The 21,965-nt window shown below is 42.0% G+C and overlaps 1 protein-coding gene across 1 annotated transcript in view; it reads left to right on the top strand.

Annotated features, from left to right (window-relative positions):
- Positions 1–490: 490 nt before the first annotated feature.
- The window catches only part of nhsa (Nance-Horan syndrome a (congenital cataracts and dental anomalies)), a 78,354-nt gene continuing 56,879 nt past the window's right edge, over positions 491–21,965 (top strand). The window contains exon 1 of the mRNA XM_020631507.3: positions 491–1,017. Coding sequence (XP_020487163.1) covers positions 738–1,017 — 280 coding nt within the window. The 5' untranslated portion in view covers positions 491–737. The remainder of the gene's footprint in view (positions 1,018–21,965) is intronic.

Here is a 21,965-nt window from a genome sequence, read left to right as displayed (position 1 = left end):
AATAATTATCAGAAATATCAAGGACTCAAAGCACTGTCTCCTAATGGTCTTTTTTAGTCCCTTTTGTCCGGTTTGGCTCAGTACATGTAATAGCCTATTGTATGATCATTTTTTATCTTGTATTTTTATTACCTAAAAAAAAATCTGTGTTTTATTTTTTGTCAAGATGTTTTCGATGTCCTGTATGAAGCTCTTTCAGTCCTGTACTAAAATGTAGGCTACTAGGCTTTTAATAAACTTGTCTTGCCATTGAAAGCATTTGTTCTTCTGTAAATATGTTCAGAATAATGACTTTATATTCACAAATAAAATCGTGTTTTTTATTTCTTCTCATGGGGTCGTTTTCCAAACTCCTGAAAGTGTTTCAGAGTCCGGAATTCATTTTATTCCGGAGGTCTGTGAACTCATCACGGCAGGTCATCGTGGAGGGAGTCCTGATCCAGTATCCCGTTGAATCCGCTCCACGTTTTGCCCCCTCCTATTTTTAAACACCACCTCTCACTTTGGAGCAGTGGAAAACACACACAGGGCAGCAGATGACCCGGCGCAGCGGCCAGGAGCGCACAGTCCTCCACTACTCCTCCACCACCAGACCTCTAACTGATGAAAGGATGGGGGTCAACAACAACAGATAAACCCACCAGAACCGGATCAGGGTCCCGAGGGGGGGGGAGAAGAACCGAATTCCGATCACTTTGGCTCACTTTTTCTTGGATTTATCCCGGGTTTACTCCAACATGCCGTTCGCAGAACGGGTCGTGGAGCCTCAGCTGCTGTGCAGGTATCCAATCCCGAACGAGGAGGGTCTGCTGTACGAGGACCTGGTCTCCGTTAGTAATGTGGCTCTATCCCGGACCCTGCGCCAGCTATCGGACCTGGCCCGGCACGCATGCTCTATTTTCCAGGAGCTGGAGGACGAGCTCACGACCACCAACCAGCGGGTCCGGGGGCTGCAGGGCAAGATCAGCGGGCTGCAGCAGACCTGCTCCGACCTGGACCCCAAACAGGAGGCAGTCCGTGAGTACCCCCAAATCTCTGTTTTCTTTACTGTGATTATGAAGTCAGTTATAAGGAGGGGTTGTGTGTCAGTGTGTCTCTGAGGAGGAGGAGGAACCATCCTATTATTTCAACTTTTTACCTTTTAAAGCGGACTGGACCTCTGCTAGAAACATCTGAAAACAACAGGAAGAGAAATTAAATCAGTGAAGTTTACCAAACGTGTTTCTAACTTTACAAAAAAGTTTTTAAAGTCCTGAAAAATCTCGCTCCAGTTCTCGTGAGCGACGAGGACGCACAGAAGCCACTTTGTAAAGACAGAAAAGTTGCATTTTTCATCAACCACAGTCTTATTTTCTTTGCTCACCAGTTTGATCAACATGTATAATGTGTTCATAGAAGATATGATCATAGTGCCCTGTTGTGTTTGTTTGCATGTAGTCGTTGCACGCTGCTGTGTTCCCACGCTGAGGGGCGTGTGACAGCCTGACTGTCCCGAGTGGACTCTTCACTCACATATCAATCTGCTGCACTGCTCTGTTGTTTTGAAGCCAACTTTAGATATAGGGGCAAAACAAAAAAATATGGAAAGTGGAAACATGAAATAAAACATGCCTGCAGTCAAATATTAAAACAACGTAATGTTAGTAACATGCAGAACCATATAGAGTCGACATCACAGGTTTACATGCATGGTGTCACATTTAAACTAAGGAGCTCAGTCCTTCTCTTTCTGTCGTTTTCAAGTTTGGAGTTTAAGGAATATTTGCACTTTGCAAGACCTCTATCTGCAGTAACAGTGCTGCATGCTGTTTTTAGGATTATGCCTTATATTGAGTTTTCATCATTAACATTCACCACAAATTCACAAATGATTTAGACATTTCAAAAAAACAAGACTTTCAAACAACCAACAAGCAAAATTAAAAAGTGCATACACCTTCATCTTTGCAGTGCTCGTCGCAGATTGTCACATGTCAGTTTTATATCTCACATTCATCTGAGCACAAGTCATCGTGTGAAGTACAGAAAAAGGATGAAAACAACTAAACATCAAGTATCATTGTGATCAAACACCTTCAGATAGGAAGCCCAAATAGTTCTGAAAACCTTTGTGTTATTATTAACAATAAAGAAGCCACCTCATCTCTCCACTCCCTAAAGATGACTTTCTCTTTTGATTTCCAATGCGTCATCAAAATCTCGCACCCCCTTAATGAGTTATAATTTCACCTAAGATCACTTTATACGGCTGTGTGAAGTGAAAGATAACTTCTCTCATGAATAAGGTTTAAAGCATCAACAGGTGTACAGACACAGTTCTTTGATTTTCAAAGTGGGTTCTTTCCTGTTTCTTTATTCCTCAACAAACCAAATATGTGTGTGTTGTGGGAAAAAAAACAACATTCATCATTCTGAAGATGTTGGGACGTAGATAAACAGACACTTTCTCCTGACATTTTCAGAAGGAGCAACAAATCGTTTATTTGAATGTACTGAGCTTATTTCTTGGTTTGAACATGCTGCTCTGGTGTCCTGCTTCATGTGTTGAACTTTAGCTGACCAGAAGTAAGAATTCATGACCCTGATAACACAGCATGAGGCCCCCGCCTGCCTGGATCTCTTCCCCCTCCCTCCCTCCCTCCCTCTGGCTGTTTCTAGGTAGTGGTGGTGGGGGGGGGGGGGGGGTGATGTGATGTTGGAGTGTGTTTATGTATAAACCAACTCACCAGGAAGCACTTTAAGGAAACCATGGACATACCCTGCTTTGGTTGAGGTCCAGCAGGTCTGTGCATGTTCCTCAGACCCTGCTTCCTGTGGGCTGTGGGGGGGTTAAACCGCTTGAAGGCATTTATCTGCAAAAAAGAAACCGAGCCTGACTCCTCTAATTTTAAACTCTGAGACATCTGCAGAGATTTCTGTGTCTCTTGTTTGCTCTTTTGTTTTCTTCCTGACCGTTTGCAGCGTGCTTGTAAAAATCTCCTGAGTCATCCTGCTCATATCTCAATTTTGTAAGTCAAAGGCCCGAGCCACTTTGAGCCTGATTCAAAGGGGCTCCATCAGTTCATATTTGCAAGTTCAAGCATCTCTCTGAGCGGGGGATTCGACACAGAGCGCTAATGCATGATTACAAGTGACACTTTTCAGTTTATTATGGTTTTCTTCTGACTCTGTATTCAAGCAGCGTGCACGCAAACTCATTGAAGACGAACAACTCTTAAAAATCAGCTTTAGAAAGTGAATCTTTTCATTAAGGAATAAAACACTCACGGCTCAGTTTGTGTTTAAGCTGCTATAACATTGATACCAAACAAGTAGCAACGTTAAAGTAAAATAGTTTAACCCACATTTTCAGGTTGAAAAATGTGGGCATGAAAAGATCAAACCCTTCATGCTGTAGATGAGCGTGCTGTGCTATCAGATAAACCCCCTCTATGCCTGGAAACGCCTAATTACTCTTAATTGTGCTTTTTATATGAATGGTGTCAGGGGCAGCCTTAAAAAACAGACCCCCCCCCCCCCCCCCCCCCCCCCCCCCATCTGAATGACAATTAGTGTAAATGGAGCAATTGAAGGCACTTGGGAGGTCAGCGGGCGGGGGCTGGGTTTTTTATGACATGGCTATGACTCCTCTGTCCCCGGGACGACTGCAGGAGGACACAGCTGCAGACGCCATATTGGATTCTGCAGAGATGTTGAGGTGACAGAAAGGTGGTGGCATGTCAGCTACTCAGGATGTTTGGAAGAAGTTTGTCTGGTAAAAATATCACAAAAGCACCATGACTGTAGGATTCTGTTAGGGGTGAATGATATCCTTTGGTACATTTCAGGTTCTGATAGTTTTCTTTACCTTTTTGATACTTGAACAAAAAATGAAGAAGAAATGAAGGTGGTTTAAATGTCAGGGTTGATTTGTAAAGTCCAATCAGTGCTGGGCTGTGCCTTATGTAAGCATTAGAAAGACACTGATTTATAGTAGGAAACTGCCTCATTCATCGTAGCTGAGACCAATTCAGGGCACTGTAGTGTGTGATTGTAACATAAAAAAAAGAAATCAGTTCTTCTTCTCTGCTGTCAAGTAGTAGTAGGTAGTGGCAGCCATAATACCTCCATGGTGAGAGCAAAGATCGGACTTGTGACAGTACAGTACATCTTCATTTGGACACTGTTTGCCTCAGTGCGCCATTAAATAATTATCTGAGCAAAAAAGAATGAGTTTAGGTAAGAGGCTGCATGCTATATAGGCTCCCTAGTGATGTAATATGAATCAATCCATCTTTGTTTACTACACCTGAACCCCCTTTTTACTTCAGGTGCACAAACAAACAGTTTAAAAACCTCTCAGTCAAGTACGAATAATATATACTGGCAAGAAAGTCCCCGTCATGCACCCCCAAATGCTGCAGGTATTTTCCCTGCAGTGTGCAGTAATACTTGTATGCTGCATATTTCTAACAGCTTTGCTTAATGCTGACACATTCAGGTCAAAGTGTTTGTGCAAAGTCTATCTTTCACTTTCACTCTGTCTCATAACAAGCCTTTTATTCTCTATCAACAACACCCGTTGCACAAGAGCTGTACTTAGTACACATTCAAGTCCGTATATAGACCGTCAAGTGATGCTTCCACTGTCTGTGATTGACTGATGTTGCTATTGGATACTGGATAAATGACACCAAAAAGACCTTTACAATGTGTTTGTGGTGATGACAAATTTGACGAAGTTGTGTCTGTGTGTTGAAATCTGAGAGAGAGACTCCTGCTCTGTCTCTGTTCCTCTTCCACACGCACACTGTAACCCCCCCGCACACACACACACACTCACTGGGAGCCTGGTGTGTATCCTGCTCTCCTGTGACACTCCATCAGTGTGTGCGTCTGGCTGCCTTCACAGCTCCTTAGTGTGTAGTGCAGCACCATGATCAAGCACTCAGCTGGGTTTTATGTTACACCATGTGGCTCCATGTGGAGAGGCGGTCTGTAATACTTGTGCGTCGGCAAGTGGCCCTCTGACTTTTCTGGTCCAGGAGGAGCACATACTGTAGCTAGCAGTTGAGCACATTCCTCGTACAGACTCTGTGCCGACTGAAAGTCCCACAACACAGACCAAAAAAAAGAGCATTTGTTTCACACAGCTTTAGGTCACATTGTTGGCCTTGTGTCTGGCTCTTTCTGCTCATTATGGAAACAACCGGGATGCTAAATCCATCACACATTATTGTGGTCGAACTGTGTGTAGACTTACGTGACAATCTTGTGACTTTTAAAAGTTTTTGTTTCCCTTGCTGAGCCCTATTCTGATATCATTTGAGGTCCTAAGCCGTTTTCACATGTGCACTGCTGAACATTTCTAAGAGAATTTTAGGAGGACTGCCCCCTGAAATCCTCCAGAACTGGTTGTTCACACATGCAGGACTTTCCCTGGCTGTCAGATGGGAGAGGAGGCAGGGGTCTCCTGCGTCAAGACATGACGTAAAGAGAAGGACTCGGAAGAGGCGGCTGAAGCAACAGAGTCCCCTCTACAACACTGACAAACGGAAAACATAATGTAGCTTTTTTTTGCGTACAAGGAGATCGCAGTGGTCACATGCAGACAGTCTCTGGCCGTGCACCGAGCGCAGGCGTCTGTTTCTTTAAAGTGATTCTCTCCAGAACAGCTGTTCTTGATAGGAGAAAAATAATTTTACATTAAAGGCTTTATATGTGATTTTTTGATCCAGCAGATGTCGCCCTTGAGCACCAGCATGAAACCAAAACAACTCGTGCTGCATTGTTGTGTTAGCATGCTAATGCTAGCGATCTTTATTATGCTCGTATCTTCACACTGCATGTAAATTTACCTGAAATGAGTGTGATCTAGAAACACAGTTAAGCAGTGAGTACAGTATGTTATTCTTCTTTTCTCTAGTCCCTCAATTAAACAACTTTTATACATGAGGGGAGGAGTCAGCCGGCCGTCCTGACGATGTAAACAAACTGAAAATAGGACTCAGAAAACTCTGAAAGCATCACAGACAGTGGGACTCGGGTTATTTTCAGAGGATATACTTGATTTATATTACATTTAAGTGAAAAATCACATATTAAGCCTTTAACAAGAAGGCATTCTGTTTTCAGGGATTCTTTCTCTTATACTCCGACACTTGGAATAACAATCTGAGCCTGTCAGCCGCTTCTAGTGGATGTACTTAGATTGGGTGCATTTGCCCCAAAGGATTACATAGGAAACATTACACCTGAAATAATCTACCATTTCCAAAACCTTTTGTATTATACCCTTATTGTTGACTTTGATATGTGTTGTTATTTATCGTTATACGACAACGTAAAGCTTCAGAACAGCTCAAAATGTGCAGATAAAAGGCTCTAAACATTTGTGCCTGAACACAAATTTGTGTTGAGTAATAATATCCTCTTCAAAGAGTGTTTGCAAGTGACCCCGGATACAAGAACAGACAGAATCAATGCCTTATCTTTCAGCTTATCTCTCTGATAAGTACTCTGTTTGTATATTGCGCTGGTAGATATCAATGTGCTCTAATGTGCAGATTTCACAGGACAGACTTTTCCTGTGGATGTATACTCTTTTTTTTACCACTGACTATTTCATTGACCTTTTTCCAGTTGGACATTTTTAACAGTTACATGCAGACAGCATATGGATATTAACTCATACAGCACTGTGCCTTACACATACCTCATGTTATGTAACATTTAAGAAAATACAATTCTCCACTTCTGTGCTTAATGTTTTTTATGCTCTCCACTGTTACTTAAACAAGTTCAGAGTGAGATTGAGCACCATGTATTAATGCCCCACAGTTTCCATCACGTCCGTCTCTTGGTTGCACTCCACACACTCGTTCTTCTCTTCAACTATGTGACATGTATGATGCAGCTCTGTGAGCCTTGTGGCCTGGAATGAAAAGTTTCTGCACATCATCAATGCTACTACAGAGTCCACTACAGCAGCAGACCAGGACACCACATTAGTGTGCTTGTCGGTCCCTCCTGTTTTCATCGACCCAGTCCGACCATTACTGGAACTTTGATTTATTAAGTGATGCTGAAACCGCAGGTCAACGCTCAGTCTATACTAGGTCAGCTGATGTTAGGAGTCATGTGATAATGCAGAAATGACAGTGAGTGGAGATCAACAGTCGACAGTTTTGATCACCTTTTGAGAATACCCAAAGTCAACTTGCATTTATCTATCTGCAAAATCTGTTCTCTTCACTCTCTCATTGTTTTGAATCAGGCATCGTTGCAAAATGTGTTTAAAATGCCACAAGCCTATTTTGGTTTAGATACAGCGAACAAAGACTTCCAATCCTTCTGACAGAAGAAAAAGAAGAAGACTTTCAGTAAATCTTGAATCACGTTTGAGAACAGCATCTACTCCCCTTTCTCTCTTTCATTATCAGAACTGAGAGCATTTTTCTGCAGGTCCTGACAACCTGCCGGTGATATAGTACCCTGCTAATTATAGAGAGCAGGTTTCAAAGGCTGGCTCATTTATTCCTGCAACAACCCAGCCCCCCCCCCCCCCTTTCCCTCGTCCCAGACAGACACCGAAAAAGTCCCAGACAGCCTTGATGTCTTATCCCATCCATGCAGTGTCAGGTCCACTTCCTCACAGCTCAACTTCAGGACTCTGACTCTGCATTTTTTGGGACCCAGTTTGATGAAAAGAATCTCCCACTATGTGAACAAACTGACTTTGTTTGATATTCTGCTCTGTAACTTGATAATACAAAAAAACACATCAGCTTTAGCATATTATTTTTTTATACCAGAACGTTGAAATAAGAAGTGAACCAGGCTGAACTTTCCCCTCAGCTCGGCCCCCTTAACTCTGCGTGCGCCTCTGCACCCGGTCTGGTTTGGGGTTGAAGTGGTTTTTCTTGAACCGTTTTGTCAAGTCAAGCATTCCAACAAGCCAGTGACCAGGAAACCACAGTGCTCGCTTGCACTTCTGGGACCTTCACCCCACGCGTGCTCCTTTAAATTGGCCCTGGATGGCTGCTGTGATTAGGGGGAGATGGGGTGAGGGTGGGGCAGGCGGAACCAGGAGTTGCAGGGGGGAGGGTTGAACCTGTGTTTGTTGATGAAAGGAGACGTTTTGTTAAAATTAAGGGGAAGCTTTTTCATTGCTTAAGGGAAACGTGTGAGTGATTACACTTTACATTCCTGTGGTCAGACCCTCCATGAGAACAAGTGCTCCTGAGTGTGGTCGTCCACACACTCACACTAAACCCCTGCGCCCGTCTTCTTCTGTATATTTACAGGTATAAGGACCAACAAATGTTTAAAGTGTGTTTAGGGGCCTCTCTGCTGGAAGGCATGCGTGTGAAAGAGTCAAACGTCAGGTTCCTCCAGACAAAGTTAAGCTCTAGTTTGTTGTTGGTAAGAGTGGATTGTTTTTTCTACTGCAGGAATATTATAAGTCTTTATCAGCTGTCGCTCTGCCCTGAGGTGTGTGTGAGTCTCAAGGTATGCATAGACCAAACAAAGCAAATGTAATTGCCCCTCTACAATTACATATTCAGACTCGAATGGAATCCAATTCAAGTCATTCAGGCATCTTAGTCGGTTGAAGTTTTTTGTGTTAACTAAAGAGGGGTACACACTTTAACAGAATCAGACTGATTTTCCCCTTCTGACAAAACTAAGCTATCACCTGATTTTTTGATGTACTAAAGATTGTGTTTTACATCGGGATACAGTGAGACTACACCCTCTCTGGGCATCTAAAAGTTACTCTTGTGTGCCTCTGTACTGTATTTTTGTAGGCAAAAATGACAGATTGTAATTTGTGGCTTTTTAGTCCAATTGGTGTGCTGGTATTTCCTCTTATACTTCTAAAAATTATCCTGCCATACTTTCCTGTGTGAGTTGTGTTAAGCAACAAAATAAATCAACTTTATTAACAAATTAGACCAACGTGCTTCGGCTTGTGGCCTTGATGCATCTTGGTAGTTGTTGAAGTTTTGCCAGACAAACATACTCTGCTGATTCTATCGTCTCAGAAGGACGTCAGGGCCTTGTCCTTTTACATTATAAATGCTCGCCAACAGCTCGCAGTGTAAAACTGTTCAGTAAACAGTGTTATCACAATTGTTCCTGTCTGTTGTCCAAGTTTGTATACTCTAAAGTTACGTCTGACCACCAGACATTTTGTGAGCTTTAAAGTTATGACTGTCAGGACTCTGTCTGTTGGTGAATGAATCTGTTAGTTTGTGGTGTGCTGTTTCGGTCATATTGTCATCATGTGTGGGCTCACTCACATTTTCAATGTCTGTTAAGACTCTAAGTGTGTGCCAGACTCAAAGGTGGATGTTTGTGTCACTTGGTCACTAAATTATGAATTAAGATTCTCCAGACATTCTGATATTTCTTTAGCTATGGTGTATCTGAACTCCATTGTGAGAAGAAACATTTGAAGTAAGTTTCATTTAGGGTTAATACATCTGTAGTAAGCAATATTTAAACTCAGAGGTGACTTGACTCAGCAGAGACAGAAGGAAAGACGCCTCAGCAGAAATTAAAGGTCAATAATTGGTGTCCATCGCAGAAATCATGCATTTGGTTTTTCCGGCTCATCTTCAATGGGAAAACCGTACAGACCTTTTCCACCAATGAATAGAAGTGAACCAGCAAAGTATTCCAAGTTTACCCCAGGGAAAATGGTGTTGCTCTTGGTCTGAACACACTTTAACACAAAGTGATGTAAAAACATTCCCCAGCAGTCTTTACTAACACAACAAGTCAAGCCTGTCCTGAAGTGAAGGTAGGGGGGTTGTAGTCATCTACCCCCCCTGACCTTTAAAGCCCACTGACCTCAAACCCCCTCCCCTTCACACTCCCCCTTCACAACACAAAAGAGCAAACACAGTCGCCCTCGTCTTGCTTATCACTCCGACTCTAAAGACCTGACCGTCCAATTAGAGTGGATTTAAGGTTTGACATGATCCTGAATACCCACAGGTCAGCCGACCGGCACAACCAAGTCCTGGACTTGGGTGATTAAACTGTCAAGAGTCAAGTCAACCACTAAACCAAGTCTTTCAGAGTCCAGATCGATCGACACACAGATAGCTTCAAGGCTAACTTGTTTTTACTTCTTTCCCTCCTTCAATTTTTCCATGTTGTTGTTTGTATGTCATCAGGCAAAACTGTATTTTATCTTATAAACAGATGGTCAAGTTTAGTCATTGGACATCTGGTGGAAATAGAGACATGTTTGTGTGTGACTGTTTGATTCAGTGTTCATAAAATCCACGATGGTATGTGCTTTTTAAAGGAGGAGACTTCGGAAAAAACTTAATGAATGATGACTGGAGGACTCCTGCCCTAAAAACAAATTGAGCCCCTAGAAAGCTATCAGCTCAGCTTGCAGCTGCAGCTTTTTTCTGAAAATGTCAAATTTATTGTGTTACTTGGATTTAACTGGACTTTTAAAATACTCGTAACATGTTAATTTGGCAGAATTGGTACTTCTTGAAGTGGTACTCACACATCTAGATAATGTGTTTGTAGATCAAATAACTTGTATGTATGTACCTCAACCAGACCCAAACTGGACTAGGTGTTCTGATCATAATCCACAGTGCCCATGTGGGCTTTGACTCTGGAGTCAAACAGCATACATGAGTAGCATTGTAGAAGTTGTGTTGTCATCTGTCTATGGATATCACCATAAGCTAGAAGGATAGCATGCATCACATTTTAACCAAAAGTAGTCCAGTAGTCCAAAACAAAATGGCATTATCAAGTTGTGCATGAAAACATAGTGATTGTCACAGAAATATAGATTTTTAACAATCGATCAACTAATCAGTGTTTTCCTGGTTTTTAAAGTCTGCTTGTTATGGAGAGGAGGAAACCTCTGCTGACAACAAACGATGGACACTGAAGGCTCATTTGGAGACTCGTTTTATAACGAGCATAGACCCATGCTTGTTTTTGATTTCTGACCTGTGGTATCTTTAAAAACGTGTTTCTTCAAGGTAGTGCTCCTGTACCAAAAAGTGTTCATGACTGATTCAAAGATGGTGTGATCTTTCCAGTATTTATTTTGTGTTCTTGCTCTTCAACATCTGCTCAGCTGTCTGTCTGCACTGACATGTACGTCACTGTTATTCTTAGTGTATCTAAGACTACCAACCTTTTCCCCACATTTAAGATAAACACAGGTGTGACTTTCCTTTAAACCAACTTTCCTGCTGCATACAGTTTACAACACCTCTCTGCATTCTTTTCCGTGGAAACCTGCAGAAACATTGACAGCTCTCAGGGCTCTAAAACTATTGTCAGCTGCTTTTTTGTCTTTGCCGCTGTTAGCCAGAAGCATTTCAGGCCACCTGCGTCGGCTTCCTCTCCCCGTCTTTAAACGATATGATCTCCCGCTCGGCTTTTGTGCTCCTCCACAGTCTCTCCTCCCAGACCAGCGCCCTCACAAAGACAGACTTAAACATGACGCAGAGGAATAATTCCCACAGAAATGTTAAGACGCGTCCTCGGGATCTCTGCAGGAAGAGATGATAAAAAAGTCGTATAAAATGATTTTAAAACCCTGCCTTTATTACTGCAGGAGAAGAGTTGGGTTTGTTATCTGGTGGGAGAGATTAGAAGGAAGAGAGAGATAAAAGATCTGAGACACCGAGAGTGAGTCACAGCTGTTTAAAGAGAAGCTCATATTTATACAATCCTCCCACAGTCTATATGAAAGACAGAAAAGAAAATGTTTATATTCTGATCTGCAGTGTACAAGTTAGGCCTTTAAAAATCAAACTTTTTCAACGGACACTTCCTATAGAGAATCTCCCAGACGTTAGACTGTGCAGAGGGGGAAGATGTGAGCTTCAGATGACCTTGTATTTTTAACAGGAAGGAAACACATGTGAAGCAGCCTGTGTGCCATGCAGGTGTTTAGACTGGGATTTAACTGGAATGTGAACTCCCTTCACCTCGCCCCTGCATAGCGGATCAGCCGGGTAGACTCTTTAAAGCTCGGAGAGTCTTTTCATCAATCATCCCACCATCACAGGAGGGATGCAGAAAACAAAGCACCTGTGGATATGAGAGTGAGGGACGGTCTGCAGGCTGAGGAAGTTAGATCCTATATGGATTCAGCTGGTTGGGGGGGTGGGTTCCTGAGACAAGATATGAGCCCCCTATACGTCGCTATAATGAGAATATTTGCTTTTATACAAAATGTTTTGTGTCATTAGACAGAATCAAAAGCGGAGGAGAACATACTGAAGAGCAAAAAACCCCATCATTCAGCAGTTTAATTATGTGCACGGAGATCGTCCCCACCCTCTCCCACTCGCTCGAGGTGAATTCTCCTGATTATTTCCTGCTGCGTTCTCACATCAGCTCACTTTTTTTTTTAAGGAGTTTTCTCCGAAGTGTGAACGAGGCTTTAGCGTCAGAGTCTGTTGCTTTCTGCCTGGATATTCTGCAAACATTACACCATGACTACCCAGGCATCATTTTTACGCCATAACATGCATCCTGATTCCATGATTTGATGTCATCTCTTATCTTACCTCCATGACTTGATTTGATTGGTCATCTCACTCAACAAGAATCAGAAAGTTCACTTCCATTTTATTAGACATCACAAGTCAAAAAAAACCTTTTTGTGCCAATTTGACATTTTCTGTCCTGTTTGTGACTAATGTCTCCCAACCTCTAATAACCCAACCTCTCGTCTCTTTAAACTACGTCCAGACTCCCTCTTCATGGTTTTATCTGCTTCATGCTGTGTTTGTACGGACCTGTGGGCTCTCACTTGTCACACTGATTTACACTTTAAGTGCAAGTGGAGGAAGGCACCCAGTATCAGGCTTTTAAAGTGTTGGTGAACGAGCGTCTGTGACCTGGATACAGAGGTTTGAGGTGTTCTGCTTATCGTCACTTCAACACCTTTTCACCAATGAACAGCGTCACTCTGACACCGAGTGTGTCTTTCCTTACTTAAATCTTCTGAAGAAAAGTTCTGTCTTTGGAAAACCAATAAATCTCACTTAGAAAGTGACTTATTTATTAGCAGATCTGGAGTTCTGGGCAGACTCACTATCATTTGTTTTCCTAGTAGAGATTTCTACAGATGTGCGTCCTCCCAGTTCTCCCAAAAGCACTAGTTGTGGCACTAACAATGACCTGAGGCCTCCACACAAACCGACATGAGTGGACGAGTCTCCTCCGCCCCGGCTTATTGTGCAATCAAGCACACGCGAGTTCACCCTCCTGCACTGGCTTTTGTTCCTCCCTCCTTTATCCCCTCCTCCTCCTCTGGGACGTTTCCTCGCCATCCGGATTCATCTTTTATCCTTGCCAGAAAATTTCTGTGCCTGCCCGCTCCCTCAGGCATTTAGTATACTTTGTTCTCCTCCTCTCTGAGCTTCTGGGCCTCTCTCTCTCTCTCTCTCTCTCTCTCTCTCTCTCTCTCTCTCTCTCTCTCACTCCATCTCTGTATCCCAGTTTCTTATTTTGAGATTCAGCCAGACCCGCTCCCAGCAGCCCCACTGGGGATGGACCATGGAAACTGATGACCTGCTCTCCATTATGGTCTGCTTTTGAGTTATGTACTAAACTATACTTTGACTTAGGTTGTCAAAATGTCCAATACTTAGAAACCTCGCCATACCACATGTTGTAAAAAAACAATAGAATCTCCATTATAGTCATTTCTGTCGAAAAGAACCAATGCTATAAAAAACTTCAGATCTTCAGTCATATTTTGAACCAAAGGCTGTTGGCAACGTATTTGGGTGCCTATGATTTCTATATTTGTTGCTGTAGTATTGAAACAGACATTGACATTGTTGGATTTTTACAAGTAAATTTCAAATTCTGATATGGTGACAAACCAATGACCGACCAATAATTAACCCAGGATTTATGACTCGTACGCTGAGTAAATATACATGGGTTAATATTTGATTCATTTGTTAATGTGGGTGCTTTATTGGTGAGAGACTGAGCTCTCTGTTTTATGGTTTTGTTGAACTTCCCTGCAGTCAAATGAGTAATCAAATGTCCTCAGGCTCTGGGAGAGTCGCAGGGTTCATTTGATTTCCAAGTTAATCCTTTCTGTTACTGATAACATGTCCCAATCAAACTTCCAAAGTCGTACCATAAAATATAGCCTTAGAACTACAGGAAACAGGAAATGGTAACTTGCCGTCATACATTCCCACGTTTCCAAAGAAAATGATTCTTTTCTCGACTTTAAAAGCAGGATCCAGTTACCTGCTTAAAGGTTTCACAGTTGACTGGGGACCTGGAGGGAACTTCCACTGACATATGAGCCCTGAAAACATTCAGTCAATGAGATGCTGTATTGTTGTGTTTTCACAATGAAGGCCCAGAAATGGTTAAAACCCTCTGAATACACCTGTTTATATTCCAACATACCCTCTGCAAAAATGTCAAACAATGAAACCAACAATGGTGTCATTCTATCAGAACAAACAACAGGTGTGTTTTTTGTACACCTGAGTGGTAAAAAACAGCCTCACTTCATCAAATGGATCTCAATAGAAATCCTCCCAACTTCAAAGTTTTGTGGTACCAAAAAGCCTACGTTAGGCGTGCTAACTGGATTTCCTTGTCAATTAAAAATAAATTAAACATCAGTCAAGTTGTCTAGTCTGAAAGAAAGAAATCAGTCTGAAGACAAATTATTGAACATGCTAAAACTGTCCAAAATCATATTTTATTGCGCTTTAGAACACTTCATGACATTTGGTTTTTAAAACATTGACAGCAATTTACAGCAATTTGCATTGTTCTGTGGGTATCAATACATTGTTTTTTTTTTTGAGTGTGGCTAATGTTAGTTGTGCTAGCACTATTAATATTTCTTTAAGGTTAACGTCAACCTGCCAGTGCTGGTTACACAACACTCTGTTTGAATGGTTATATGCCAGTTTAAACGGGCACAAGCCTACATACAACTTTATCCCCATTTTCTAGATCAAATCAATTCTCCCAAATCGCTCCGCCCTACGAGATGCCATCTGTCCACTGTGCTGGTTCTACAGCCTGAGCTAGTGGTGGGTAGCTGCATTATAGCTCAGTGAAAACATTTGACTGGCATTGTGGGCCTGAATCTTTAAAGACATTAATAATTAGTTTAACCAACTAGTAATTCTGGTTTGATTATTTGGACAACTAAATGTACAAATCCATAGTACTATAGCAGTATCCTAACAGCTGAATTGAGTGCTCCTATTGACCATTTCCACATCTTTTAACTTAACATATTTTTGTAGGCAAAGATGTACAACATTTTTTGGTCTAAGGCCATCATTAGAAAAGCTTGATATTCTAGTCAGCTTTATGTGTGTAATCTCTGAGTCCACACTCCCTGAACAGGGGACTATTCTCGATGGAAAGACTGGAAGAACTAGAATGAAATACTATTTGGGACAATCCCAATTTCTGCGGTCAGAGCTGCTGTTGGGTTTTTATGATGGTTTGCCCAGTCTGTCCTGGCAACCACTTTCCACCAGGCTCTTAGCCATCAGCGCAACATACTGCAAGAGTTTCATTTTTGTTTATACAATGTTAGATTAATACAACTTTTCTGTGTTTCTTCTGGATCTTGATTCTTGCTACAAGAACAATGATATGGAGAGTTCCCCCTCCAAATACTTTTTAACCGCTTGCTGTAGAGGACAAACCGAACATAATCTACAGTATGAGACAGGAGGAAATCTGCCAGGAAAGCTTTTTTTTCTGCTCAGTTATTTTGGTAAAGTTATGAATGCTGTGGGTAAAAGTGAAACCCAGGAATCAACGGTGAATACCAAACTCTCACCACGGCCAAAAGGAACAAAGATGACTTCAAACAGGAGACACTGTTTGAATTACCCTTTGATGCCAACGTGCAAGGTGTATGCCAAAGGTCATTACAGCTTTTAGACGTATTATTTCCTCATGAAACATGACCTTGTGGGAAGAAGAAACTAGCATGATAGCAATAGCAGAATTTTGTCATTTATTTTTCCAAACTTCCTATTGGTTTTGCCAATGCATTAATGCAATTTAGACAGTGCTCTCTCTGTTTTTCTGGCGCTATAATTAAACTAAATATCTGAATTTTTCTTTTAAAGCTTTACTGCTATGTTTATTAAAATAGCAGACATATTCTTTTAAAACGTGCTATAGAAAGTTATTGAGGTGTTAAACATTTTGACCATCTTATTTAGCAGTGTAGTTTACTTTTTGAATGTGTTTGTATTTGTTCACACATCAACATCTTGGTAAAGGGTTTATTGAGAACACTTGTGTTTTCCGCTCATTTCCCTTGAGAAATAGTTCCTGGGAATAACTTTTATGACCAGCCATTGATGGGAAAAGCGAGGGCTGTGGGCCACTGTTGCATCATAGAGCTAATGTAGGGTCAGGCCACTGTGGACTGTTCCCGTCAGTGTATCTGAAGAGAGTTTCCAACTCCCTCAGGCCGTGTCTAAAATGGTAGTAGGACATGCTTGGTGCATCGGGCGGGGAAAGTACCTCAGGGTGCTGCTGTGTTGTTCCCAGCTGAGACGCCCCATCTGGAGCCTGCAGCGCTGTAGAAGGTGTCTTTCATTAGAGGCACAGACTTTCAGTTAGACTCTCTCCTGCATGAATTCTCCTGGGAATACTGCGAAACTCTAAGCAGACATCAGGGTTTGTTTGTGTGTTTCGGTTTGTCTGTAACTTTTTCCTTCTGCAGGATGCACTTTCTTTCCAAATCTCTAATGTCATTACACGGCCCAACATCGCCAAACAATTCCAGTCAATGTGAGACTTGTGTTTTACATGACCAGGTTTATACATCTTATTATAAAACCTATAAATCCTACCCACTAGGATTCTTTGGAGTGACAAGTCTGTAGGGACTTGGGTTGGGAACTGGAGGGTTCAAGTCCCATTGTGGAAGTCTAGAAATTGCTCCTGTAGCTGGAGAGTTCCCTTCCTGAGCACTGCAGAGGTGCCCCTCATCAAGGCCCCACACCCTCATCTGCATTGGTGTTCCTTCATGTGCTGCCCCTCACTTTGACAACTCTCCATTAGTGCATGTCCATATGAGCTTTGATACACTGATTGTCACTGGTCTTGTTTTGCTACCTCAGAGAAAATTTGATTAAGTAGACAAATTGCCAGTTAGTCCGTAGTCAAGTTTCATATCAGTCAATCTGTGGGAAAATGTGCCTGGTGCATGATAGAGACCTGCACATTTCATGTGTGTCTGACTGCTCTGGAAATGCTTCAGATGTGACTAAATATTCTTTCAAAGCAGTTTGGGGTGCATTTGCTCTTTCCCTGATTTCTGATTCTATCCACTGTCCTGTCACAGCGCAATGCAGGAGGAATAGCATGGTAAGGTTGGATAAACTTTACTGACTCAAAAAAACTACCAAACACCTGTAAACTAATGCCAATACAAGTAGTAGAGAAGTAATAAAGAAACAAAGAGCACTGCAAGTCCAGTCATTCTGTTTTGATGCTCTCTGCTGGTTTAAATGGTTACTATCCGCAACGTCAGCCAAACATTTTTCACCCCATGTTTCATTGGTGAAAATGTATGGTATTGCATACAAGACAAACATAACTTGGTAAAAGGAGGAAAACTAAGAATCCAAATAAACCCACTCACTGACCCGCCCAGGTAGCCTTAATGATCAATGAAGTAAACTTCTACAGTTCAGCAATCTTACTGTGCATCAACAGTATCAGTAGGGCAGATCATGGGAAGACACCAGATGGTCACACCACTATGTGCTGAAACAGCCTCTCAGGCGGGAGAGGCGTTGCATTGTGAGTTGGATTTTTCACTGATAAACAGGAAAAGCAGTTACACAAACTGTGTGGAAATCTGATCTTTTGCTGCCTTAAAGAACAAAGAAATGCATTAATAATGAGTCTTAAAGGTAATATCAGACTCATTTACTGATTGTTGAATCTTTGTTAAACCACCAACTTGGGATCATATAACCACATTTGTCGGGTACTTTCTTACATCCCAGTGCGTCCAAAGTACAATCACTCTTGTGTGGACTTTAGCATTAAACAAGAGAACCTACTACATCAAAAGCTGGTTCCATTACCCAGAGCTGCACCCGGAGTCAGACGATCCCTGTAGAACAGACAAACACGCACACAGAGCCACATGTCTGACTTGAGATCCAGACATAAAGGCAATTGTGCAAATGAAAATGGAAAGCAGGGATTGAATGGCTGCCACGCTGAAACAGAGCAGCATTGGGGGCGAAGGCCTTCAGTGGCAGGCTTATTTGTGCAGGCGAGTAGTGAGCCAGCTGGCCGACTGCTGGGAACGTTTGTGTGACTCATTACGTCTCCATTGAGGGACGCAAAGCCAGACCGCACTCCACTATCAGAGCTCTGAGTCTACCAACTGCCTTAAACACGGGGTCAAGGTCAAGGCCCCCATGCTGGGAAAACTTACCAAGTGTGTTTGTCTAACTTCTAGTCCAAAATATCTCATCACACTGAATATAAGAAACATTCACTCGACTAGACCAGCTAAAAATCTTATTTCAAGCTATAAAAAGGCACAAGTTGTTCGAAACGGCTGCTGATGCAGTTGAAAAAATGTCCTTAAAGTATAAGTCTATCAAATCAAGAAACTTAAGTGGCTTTTGCTTTCTGCATTTGCCGATATTTATATATATTACAAACAATTAAGGACTTAAAATAAGTTGTTCATCTGGACTTATAAATTAAATGTGGCTGAAAATAATTGTAATGAGATACTTTTGGCTGGAAATAAGACTAATACACTTGCTGAGATTTGAGTTTTTACAGTGCTCTTTAGCCTTCATCAGCCAATCAGCAGGGACCTTTTTAAATGATGCTGATGGTGGGAAGTCTGTCCGTCCACTTAATGTCTGGTCTGTTACCTCGGCAGCAGTTTGACTAAAGGCAGAAATGTCTCAGTTTGGCAGGAACCCTTGACGCCCATTGATTTGAATTCTTTCACTACATGTGTCCTTTGAATGTGTAACCGCCTCACTCTTGGTTTTATTGCCCCCTCTGTTTGTTCACCCTCAAACTAAATGCCCCGGTGGCACCAGTTTGTGACAGAAATGGCTCATTCATCACCTTCACGCCTGTCATAAAGGCGTTCAGCTGATAAACCTCTGTGTTAGTTTGAACAAGGTTGGATCCTACGTGAGGTGAGCTGGATTGTTTTTAAAGGTGTAGCACTAACAGAGGTGGATCAAAGCCTTCTTCACTCTGGCAGAGGAGAGAAATCAAAAGCATATGCAGCATGTTTTAAGGAGATCCAGGTTGTAGACGGAGAGCTGTGGTGCAGGCGTCGGTTCAGTGTGAAAAAATACCTGCTGTGTTTTTCAGGACTCAGAAACATAATAAACTGCATACCGAGGCAGATTATGACGACTTATCAGAAGCAGCAACAGTTTCTCTGCTCTCCCTCTGTGTGTGTGTTTTAGGATCAGGTTAACCCTTCGACTCAATGTGGGAACCTGCAGACTCTGCCGGGAACCATCTGTGACTCTGCAGATGGCTCTGCTTGTTAAAGTGGGCCACGGTAGGACCCTGTCGTCTGCCCAGGACGGGACAATGGAGATTACGGATGTCTGATCTCTTTGGTTTAAACACAGTCTGAGGACTGCAGCGGGACACAGGGAGGGGGCTCACTGCCCTGATCTTTGCATCACACCGCTGTTGTTTTATCCACATCAAGGAATTATAAGATGCTGCAGCGGCTCTGCTGGCCTACAAGTTGTGCCCTGATGACAGCATGAATTTAAGGAATGCAGCTGATGTTTGTGTAGCTCGTAGGGCTGTCGTAACATAACAGAATACTTTAAAATCCTACCATCTCAACACCTGTTTCACACCATGGTAACAGAAATAGATGGCCAAATATTCAGTAAACTAGTTTTTAATTATCAAAAACATTTTAAATTAACTCCCTCATACTGTCTAACTTACAAACTTACATTATTGTCAACATTTTGGTAATAGACCTCTGAAATAGGAAGTGACTACAAGCCTGCAACCAATCAGCATCATGACCTGATCAGATCGGAGTTTTGAAATGAATTCAAAACAACAAAATATCAGCTTCCTGTCTGAGAGTACCAGAGCGCCATACAAAAAAAAGTATCCTAAAAGGTCATTCTTCTTCTGTCACGTCATGATTTTAAGTTGATGGGACAGTAATTGTATCCTAAAAACTACTTTATAATCAAGAACAGAAAAACAGAAATGTTACAATAATACAAAAGTTTAAAATAGAGAGCTAAAAATACCAATTTGTCCATCCGAGTCATGAATCAGTCCCTACAGAGAGAACAGTCAAGAAAAGCACAGCTATGGCCGATAATCAGTGGATGAAACTATACTAGAACTAGAGGAACCTGCGTCTATACTATTTATATTTCAAAACAACCTTCCAGACTTGTTTTGTTTTTTTCATAACCACAATTCGCAGGCAATTTGTTTTGATACCAACATGTTTCCAATGTGTAATGTAGAAAGCGTCTTCTTGTTTAGATTTTAAATGAATCTCATTGTACCAAAATGGGAATTTAAATGGAAAACCACGGCTCTCTTTCTCCAGCTTGCGGCAACTTTTTGTTAAAAATATCACCAAATGGAGCGCAGATAGTGTTGTCCATGTATGGAGCTCTTTAGTCCTCCAAGCGGCCCTTTTCCTCATATTGCTCTTTCTTGATTTCCATCCTTATCCTATCTCTAAGGGCACTAAATCCAAAAGATATCTTTAAAATATATCAATAAATGTCTGATTTTTTTCCAAAAAGTTCTGAATTTTTCAATACCAATTATCAGTAACATAACCTATATTGCATCGTTTTAACACACAAATTATTTATAGGACGAAGAATCAAACATTGTGAGCACTAGTTTGGATTTTTCTAAGTGTAGATAGTTGCTCTGTTAGAGTTTCTCTTGTTTGGAGGCCATTTGTCCTTCAGTGACACTCGCGCTTGCCTTTTGTTGTTTCTCTTTTTACGGCATCTTTACGAAGCGTGTATTCAAGAAAGTGGTAATCATCAACAAAGAAACAAAAGACTGAATGTTTCTCTCCCTCTTTTACTGTGTCAAGCTTTTGCAGTCATCTGAATGAAGCTCACCATCCCCACACCCTATTTGGCTATTTGGTGTTCCTGGTTTCTGAAATGTTGATGTTGGTGTGCTGCCAAAGAATGATCGTGTGTGTGTGTGTGTGTGTGTGTGTGTGTGTGTGTGTGTGTGTGTGTGTGTGTGTGTGTGTGTGTGTGTGTGTGTGTGTGTGTGTGTGTGTGTGTGTGTGTGTGTGTGTGTGTGTGTGTGTAACCTGCAGGGCTGCTAGAGTGTAACATAGTCCTGTGGCAGATGGGGCAGGAGATCCAGCGCTCCAACAGGCTTGGGAAGGAAGGCATTAACTTTTGTTTAACCTTCATGTGTGTGAACAAACTAGAAACTCTCCCTCTACAGGCCGCTCAATGAACAAGTGCGTTATGACAGGAGGTTGTCTTCCAGGGATTTAAACGTTTGTTGATGACATATGTGCATGTGTACATGTGGGTTTACGCTTCACCTCCTGTTCTTCCTCCCCAGGGGGTCTGCAAGTTAAAGGAGCACTGATCCTGATCTTATTAAGAAAGTGTCGGCCGCAGCAGTGAGAGTGTGAACTAACTGAGTCAGACTCTGCTTTGTTTATTTAACAGGGTGGGAGGAAAAGTTCTTAATCTGTGGGATGAATCTCCAGATAATTGTGATCTGGGCAGAAGAGATTCTGCTCTGTTAAGTGTGTATTTTGGAGCTGAAGACACAGTCATTGCACAACAATCACCTGACTGGGTTCGTCTTCCCACAGCGTTTTTTGTTTTCATGACCTCTGCTCAGAGAAATACTTCAGAAATCTGAGATGTTGGGAATGATCTGAGGCGAAAGGTGTCCAGGAGAGATTT

The sequence above is a fragment of the Labrus bergylta genome, chromosome 6, assembly GCF_963930695.1.
Source record: "Labrus bergylta chromosome 6, fLabBer1.1, whole genome shotgun sequence".
Taxonomy (NCBI): Eukaryota; Metazoa; Chordata; class Actinopteri; order Labriformes; family Labridae; genus Labrus; species Labrus bergylta.
This window is presented reverse-complemented; position numbering and strand designations above follow the sequence as displayed.